Source organism: Hipposideros armiger, unplaced genomic scaffold (assembly GCF_001890085.2).
Source record: "Hipposideros armiger isolate ML-2016 unplaced genomic scaffold, ASM189008v1 scaffold_1707, whole genome shotgun sequence".
NCBI lineage: Eukaryota > Metazoa > Chordata > Mammalia > Chiroptera > Hipposideridae > Hipposideros > Hipposideros armiger.
The window spans coordinates 116,159-124,901 of record NW_017733057.1 but is presented as its reverse complement, the minus strand read 5'-3'; the positions used below and the strand labels follow the sequence as shown (position 1 = coordinate 124,901).

Here is an 8,743-nt window from a genome sequence, read left to right as displayed (position 1 = left end):
CCTGAGAGCTGGAGGTTTATAGTAAGGGTTAAGCCTGAAAGCTGGCAGGCTGACAGGCTCTCAGGCCCAGGTGAGCAGCGTGGGAAGGTTGGCCGCTGAGGAGAAAACAGCCAACAGCCTTGAAAGCTACAGAGTGGAATGCCATCCTATTAACAGTTTCTGCTTGTTATGTTTTGCTTTAACCCTGGGAAGATTGCTTCCCTACACCTTATAGAAAGCTTCGGGGGAGGTGTCCCCTGGGAGGAAGGGACTATTCCCTCAAGTTCCCAAAACTCCCCTACCTAAGGAAAGTTACTTTTGCTATAAAAGCTGTGTATAAACAATAAACAGGGCCACTCTCTGCTATCAGCATTGGGTGGATCCCCTGTTCCCAGCTTTCATCTCTTTCTTTTCCAGTCTCCCACCCAATCCTCTCAGGTACCCTCTCGGTAGACTCCTGGATGATGAGTCAGGAGTGCTTGTTTGATGCACGGGTCGCATCAAATTGGCGCCCGACCAGGGACCTGAGCACGGATTGAAGGAAGCAGTAAGTGAGGAGATCCCTTGAAGGAAGGCGCGCTACGCTTCAGAAAAGGTAGGGGAAAAATCGGGGTGCGATATGGGGAGGAGCAGAACTGATCACTCTGGTATCTCTATATCTAATTTCGGGCAGGAGTAAAACATTAGAACAGTCAGGACAAACAGTCCATTGTACATAAAAGGTCATCAGCCCTCTTATAAATAGGGTCATTAGCCCATATAGACATAAGGATGGAACAGTCAGGGTCAAGGGACCATCAACTTTATCTGCAATGGCTTAGATCTATGCTGCGGGCTCATGGCAGCCCTGTTAAAGCTCATCAGTTGGAAGATTTTTTTCCTTATGTAAAGGATGCCTGTCCTTGGTTTCTGGAGGGAGGAACTCTTGATTCTGAAATCGGGGAAAAGGTTGGTGCACAGCTCCGAGAGCGTCAGGCACTCGATGGGCCTGGGAAGTCTCCCAGCAATGTGCTTTTGCTTTGGGAGTTGGTGCGGGACAGTCTCGATCCTAATCCAGAGGCTTTCTGTCCTTTGGAAACACAGTCTCAGCCTATAGTGGAAAGACTTAGTAGTGCTGTTCAGGAGTTTGAGGAGGCCAGATCTCAAGAGAAACAGATACTAGTTAGAGAGCAGCGGAGGCATAACGCTGAGTCAGAGGAATCTTTTGAGGAGGAGGAGGATGTGGTCCCTGAGAAGGAGGGGTCGGCTGTTGCCACCTGGACTGCATATTGTTCTCGACAGGGGCTTCCCGCATTCTGGGACCCGCCTCCATCATCGCCACCGCTGTGCTCAAGGCAGCAGCAGTCTGCTTCATGGCAGCTTGTCAAATATATCTCAGAGCACGATTCTGGAGTCGAGTGTTCTCTGGGGGTTAAGGCAGGCTATGGAAAGAGGCGAGGACTTTGGGGAGTATCAAAGATTTTGCTTTCTGGTAATAGAATGTCCAGACCCCAATAATCCAGGGCAGGTGCTCAGGGAGCATGAGCCTATTCTTTTTAAGATGCTTCAGGAACTCAAAGCCTCAACTGCCCAGTATGGACCTACTGCTCCTTTTACTTTGGCATTGCTTGAGACAGTTTCAGCAAACACACCTCTTACTCCAAAAGATTGGATAATGATAACTAAGGCTTCTCTAACTGGAGGGGATCATTTACTCTGGAAAGCGGAATTTGTTGACCAGTGAGAGCAGCAGGCAGAGCGAACTGCTGCACACCAGATACCTATTACAGCTGAGATGCTTAAGGGAGAAGGGAATTATGCAGGTATTTATAATCAAATAGGATATCCTCTGATAGCTTATTAACAGATTAATTTCTGTGCTACTAGGGCGTGGAGGGCACTTCCTACCACAGGGGCAAAGACAGAGGATCTGTCTCATGTAAGACAGCGTCCAGACGAGCCATATCAGGACTTCATCTCTTGGCTCCTGCAAGTCATAGGGTGGCTCATTAATGACCCAGGAGCTGCACAGCTTCTTGCCAAACAGTTAGCATTTGAAAATGCCAATTCTACCTGTAAATCTCTAATACAACATTATAGAAAAAAAGCTAATGTTTCAGATTTTACCCGCCTTTGTGTAGATGTAGGGCCATCTTATATTCAGGGCAATGGTCCTGCCATGGCACTACAAAAGGTTTTCAACCCAACACTGCAACAAAACAGGGAGATAAATCGTAAGGAGGGAGTATGCTATTCTTGTGGGCAGGCAGGCCATTTCACTAGGAAATGTCCTAGTAAAAATCCCCAGGTAGAGTCTGGACACTCAACTCAGATTTGCCCTAGATGCAGGCATGGAAAACAATGGGAAAAAGACTGTAGGTCTCAATTTGACATCAATGGGCAACCGTTTCCAGGAAACAGGACACAGGGCCAGCCCTGGCCCCGACAAATAATGAGGTCTTTAGCCCTTGTGCCTCTAGTGTCAGTAGACAGCCAGCAATCACTCACAGCTCCAGTGTCCAGGAACAACCCGTTCTGCAATCCTGGGGGAAGCCAACACAGCTCACTGTACAACAACTATGCCGCACCACCCCAGGGAGTGCAGGACTGGACCTCAACCCCACCTCCAGATTCATATTAACCCCACAAATGGGTCCACAGGTCATCTCCACTGGAGTTTATGGCCCTTTGCCACCTAATACAGTGGGGCTTCTTCTTAGCTGGAGTAGCTGGACCATGAAAGGACTTCAAGTCTTCCCGGGAGTCATAGATTCTGATTATACTGGAGAAATAAAAATTATGGCTGGAGCTTCCCGAGACATCATTCAGGTCCTTTCCACAGACAGAATAGCTCAAATCGTGCTTATTTCCACTGTAACAACAGGTAGACCTGCCTCTCAGCATGCGCGAGTGTCCCGAGGCTTTGGGTCCTCAGACTCATTTTGGGTCCAGAGAGTAGGGCAAGAACATCCCATTTTAAACTTCACTATAGAAGGAAAAACATTTCAGGGTCTCATTGATACAGGGGCTGATGTACCTTTAATTTCCAAACAACATCGGCCATCATCTTGGCCTGTACAGGAGGCTTTAACTAGTCTCCAGTGTATAGGGATGAAAACAGAACCTTTACAAAGTTCCAGAATATTAACTTGGAAAGACTCTGAGGGACATTCCGGAACTTTTACTCCATTCATCCTTGAAGGCCTCCCTGTTAACCTCTGGGGATGGGACATTTTGAGTCAAATATCAGTCATGATTTATAGTCTTAGTTCCTCAGCCACCAATATTATGTTCAATCAGGGATATATCCCAGGCCAGAGATTAGGCACCTCAGGAAAGGGCAGACTGGAGCCCATACAAACTATACCAAAGACTGACAGATCAGGACTAGAATATCAAAATTTTTCCTAGGGGCCTTGGTATCTCCTGCAGCCCACTCCAAGTTACTTAAGATTAAGTGGCTTACAAAGACGCCAGTATAGGTTGACCAATGGCCCTTAACTCAGGAGAAACTTCAGGCAGCCACGGAATTAGTTCAGGAATAGCTTGCTGCTGGACACATAGAGCCGTCCACCAGCCCGTGGAATACGCCTATATTTGTTATTAAAAAGAAATCCAAAAAATGGAGGCTGTTGCAAGACCTGCGAGCTGTTAATGCTGTTATGGAGGTCATGGGGAGCCTACAGCCTGGGCTTCCTTCCCCCACAGCTATTCCAGTAAATCATCATTTAATTGTTATAGATTTGAAGGATTGCTTTTTCACCATCCCTCTCCATCCTGATTATACAAAACATTTTGTATTTAGCGTTCCTAAACTTAGGGAGCCCATGCAATGTTTCCAATGGAAGGTTCTTCCCCAAGGCATGGCCAATAGTCGTACAATTTGTCAGATGTTTGTTAGTCAAGCCATCATGCCCATATGGCAATTACACCCAGAGGCTCATATCATTCATTATATGGATGATATCCTTATCTCACATGCTAATAAGGAGGTGTTATATCAAATATATTGGAGCCTTAAAGATAATCTGACTAAGGTAGGGCTAGTCATTACCCCAGAAAAGGTTCAGGAAAACTCTCCATTTTCTTATTTAGGTAATTTAATTACTCAGAGATTAATTAAACCACAAAAGGTACAGATTAGAACTAGCCACCTTAAAACACTTAATGATTTTCAGAAACTTCTTGGAGCTATTAACTGGATTAGGCCTTTTTTAAGATTAATTACTGGAGAGTTACAACCACTATTCAACATCCTCCAGGGGGAGCCTCGTCCGACCTCCCCCCGGAGTCTCACTCCAGAGGCAAAACTCGCCTTGGCCAGAGTGGAACAGGCCATTCAGCAGGCTCAGGTTACTCAAGTAGATCCATCCCAACCTGTATCTCTCATCATTTGTAATATAGACCTTATACCTACAGGGGTCATTTGACAACCTGCTGGTCCATTAGAGTGTCTATATTTAAAGAGCACTCCTTCTAAACATCTTTAGCCATATTATGAGTTAGCAGCTTTACTTATTACTAAGGGAAGACAAAGATATCTCCAGCTCTTTTGAAAAGAGCCTCAGGCCATTATAGTTCCTTTTAATAGTAGTCAGCAATCTTGGTTATATGCAAACTCCACGGAATGGCAAATAGCTTTGGAAAATTTTCCTGGTCAGCTTGGATGTCATTATTCTGCTAATAAACTCTTACAGTTTGCAAGGTCTGCATCATTCATTTTTCCCTCAGTGTTACAAGCTCAACCCATTCCAGGAGCAGTCACAGTTTTCATAGAAAGTTCCAGCAATGGCAGAGCAGCTGTCCACACTCCCACTCAGACCTTAACCAAAGTCACAGGGTATTGCTCAGCTCAGCAGATAGAGCTATCCGCAGTTACTTGGGCTTTACATATGTTTTCACACCAGTCATTAAACCTCTACACAGATAGTCGTTATGTTTTTAGTGTCTATAAGGTTATAGAGACAGCTCATGTTAGCTCAGCCACCACAGAGGGGCTGTTTCATATGCTCCATCAATTAAAACAGACCATTCTTGCTAGACAACAGCCACTGTATATTGGTCATATTAGAGCTCACTCTGATCTTCCAGGACCTTTGTCTGTAGGCAGTGCTGCTGCGAACGCGGTTACTCAACTGCTAGGTCTCTCAGTTCAGGCCTTTTTCATTACACCTACAAGCCCTATAGAAAAGGCCATGTAGTCTCATGCTCTTCACCACCAAAATGCTCGGTCACTAAAACATCCGTTTAAGATCACCCAAGAGCAGGCTAGACAGATACAGTGTGCCGGCTGTACAGCTTTGCTTCCTGAACCACATTTGGGAGTTAACCCTTGAGGGTTACTTCCAAATCACATTTGGCAGATGGATGTTACTCATATCCCTAGTTTTTTTTTAATTGGAGAATTGAGGGATGGGAACAGCGCTGGGGAATTGGGGAAGGGGAACAGACAAGTTGCTGTCCTTTTGTTCTTCAGTCTAGTTGTGGAGGACGTTGCTTCACTGGCCCAAGTTGGCACCATAATTGTGCTCTTCCTGGGCGAGGCAGATCAGTTGCCAACTTCTGGACAGCCATTCATGGCGGCTTGAGGGCCGCTCATGCTGGTTGCTAGCTACACACGGTAGCTCATGGCAACCCACTGCAGCAGGGGCTGCAGCCCACACTATTTCTGGTGACTCATGGCAACCCAGCTCCAGGTTGAGCTGTTGTTCAGCATCTTAGCTGTAGAAGACAGTGTCACTGGCCCTCATATGTGGGATCTGAACCAGGACCCTCTGGCGTCCCAAGCCAGCTCTTAACCAACGTGCCACTTGGCCGGCCCCTCATATCCCTAGTTTTAAAAGTAGTCCTTATGTTCATACCACTATTGACACTAAGTCTGGGTTCTTATTTGCCACAGCACATTATGGTGAGGCAAAAAAAAACATGTTATCAGTCACTGTTTCCAGGCATTAGCCTCTATGGGCATTCCAAAAGTCATAAAGACTGATAATGGACCTGGCTATACTAGCAAGGCTTTTAAAAATTTTTGCTTAACTTTTCAGATCCAACACCTCACAGGTATTCCATATATCCCACAGGGTCAGGGAATTATTGAGCGTTCTCATTGCTCACTCAAAAATCAATTATTAAAACAAAAAGGGGGAGACTATGGGAATTCAGTATACAACCAACTAAATCATGCACTTTTCACTTTAAATTTTTTACAAACAGATGCTCAAGGTCACTCTGCAGCAGACCATTTCTGGAATTCCAGTCCTGCTGCAGAGGCTCTTGTCTGCTAGAAAGACCCCCTCATGGGTAGTTGGCATGGACCGGATCCGGTCCTGGTGTAGGGGAAAGGACATGTTTGTGTTTTTCCTAGGACAGTGGACGGTCCTTGGTGGCTTCCAGAACGCCTAGTCAAACAGCACCATGGAGAAACCAGAGCGCCAACAGTCCAGGAGGGCGAGAAAGAGATCAGCCCAAACCTGGAAACAGGTTAAGCTTAATAAATTCCTAATTACAATATTGGTTATTCTGACATGGCAGGTAAGTATAACATGGGAGGACACGTATTGGACGTATTTCCCAAACCCCCCGATGCTTGCTCCCGTGACGTGGGAAATCAAGCCAGTCCTAGTTTGGATTAATTCTTCCATCCCACTTGGAGGCAGGACAAAAAACTTAACCTTTCAACAGACAGCCTTTAACTATGTTGGTCTGTCCCGGCTTCCTCCACTTTGTGCCTCCCAAACACCCATGATGGGATGCCTTCATTTGGAAAACATAACAAAAAAGAGTTCAGGGAAAGATAGACACAATCCATACCTAACATACAGATCAGAGTTAACTTTTACAGGACCGTCAGGAAGGCAGCCTCAACAAGCAGGCGCACAGAAGCTGCTCCCTCTGTGCATGCAAAGCCCCTATCAATATAATGACGGTCATATCATATGGAGAGATTGTGCCTATCTGATAGCTACAAGCTATCAGCTACCAGACTCGCACTTTAGTGTCTCTGATTGGGCCATCCCTTATTATAGTACAGGGACACAGCTCCCCAAACCAGAAGGGTTTGTTGCCCTTGTACTGACCCCAAACATACCCATTATCCAAGGAGACAACTGGAGGCTATGGGCAGCCTCAGATTATATAACTCACCTTAACTCTCAAACACCCTGGGGCCAGGATGTAAAGCACTACACCATTACTGCCTGTGTCCAAGCCCCCAGTGTCATTTTGGTTGGAGGGATACAGATTAGTAAGGCTCAGTCTATGTCTAATATTTCCTGTCCAAATTGTCATCTCACCAACTGTATTGATCCAAGGGACAAAGGACAGTCTATGCTAGTCCTTCGTCAACCACCTTATGTTGTCATTCCCACTACTATTGAGGGACCTTGGTATGATGACCCAGGGATATGAGCCCTTGAAGAAATAAACACGGGTTTAAGCCGAGAACGATGGGCATTCGGACTCATCATAGCAGGACTTGCAGCAGTTATTTCTATCATAGCCACGGCAATTACAGCCACTGTATCTTTAATCAATTCTATCAAAACAGCAGATTATGTTGAACAGCTTGCTCAAAATGCTTCTTCAGCGCTTTATATTCAAGAAGATATAGATACAAAAATGGAACTCCGCCTTAGTGCATTGGAAGACGTTGTTCTTCAGATAGGTAATAAAGTTGAGGACGTACGCTGCTATCTTGCTCTCCGATGTCATGCTAAGTATTGAGGGATTTGCATCACTCGTTATTAGTATAACTGTATCCAGTGGAATTGGAACATCATTTTTAATCACCTTCAGGGCATTTGGCATAGTACAAATCTTAGTATCGACCTTGACTTGCTTCACAAAGAAATTATTCCTATGCAGGATAGCAAACTGGATATTACTAACCCAAAAGATCTAGCTAAGGATGTAATTAACACATTTAACAAGTTGAAATCAATTTCCATTGTCCAGACTATCACCTGGACTTTAGTAGGGATTGTAGTTCTCTTGTTTCTAATATTGTGCTTTGTTTCAGTTTGCCAAGCAGTTTTGAAATCTTACCTTCAGGCAATCAGCCTAGAGGTTCATCGCACACGACTCATGATGGAGATGAAACGCCTGTCCATGATGGTGTTAGTTCTCTGTATAGCCCCACTGCTCACCCTCTAGTTAATACTCTTTATGTCCGGCAGTTATACTCCATCCCCACCCCTAGATTTGGCTTCGCGAGGCTGGCCCCATAGGATGACTGGATAGTCAATGACGGGTAAGATCCCACCAGGAAGGATGAGCCTAAGACAGACCCTAGCCATGAGATGGCTGGTTAGCCCATGATGGGTAAGATTCCATTCCTCGAGGAGGATGACCCAAGGTAGACACAGTCACCACGATGCCAACCACAGCCTCAGTAAATCAGAGGTTTGCCTTTAAATAATAAATAAAAAAGGGGGAGATGGAGGGAGCCAGAGGTTTGTAGTAAGGGTTAAGCCTGAGAGCTGGAGGTTTATAGTAAGGGTTAAGTCTGAAAGCTGGCAGGATGACAGGCTCTCAGGCCCGGGGTGAGCAGCGTGGGAAGGTTGGCCACTGAGGAGAAAACAGCCAACGGCCTTGAAAGCTAGAGTGGAATGCCATCCTATTAACAGTTTCTGCTTATGTTTTACTTTAACCCTGGGAAGATTGCTTCTCTACACCTTATGGAAAGCCCCGGGGGAGGTGTCTCCTGGGAGGAGGGGACTATTCCCTCAAGTTCCCAAAACTCCCCTACCTAAGGAAAGTTACTTTTGGTATAAAAGCTGTGTGTAAA

At 45.6% G+C, this 8,743-nt stretch overlaps 1 protein-coding gene across 1 annotated transcript; it reads left to right on the top strand.

Annotated features, from left to right (window-relative positions):
* The first annotated feature begins 401 nt into the window (after positions 1–401).
* On the top strand, positions 402–8,432 carry LOC109378044 (uncharacterized). Its single transcript, XM_019634495.1, has 2 exons — positions 402–574; positions 6,323–8,432. Exon 2 carries the CDS (start codon positions 6,373–6,375, stop codon positions 7,363–7,365), a length of 993 nt encoding a protein of 330 aa, XP_019490040.1. The 5' UTR covers positions 402–574; positions 6,323–6,372; the 3' UTR covers positions 7,366–8,432.
* The last annotated feature ends 311 nt before the right edge of the window (positions 8,433–8,743 follow it).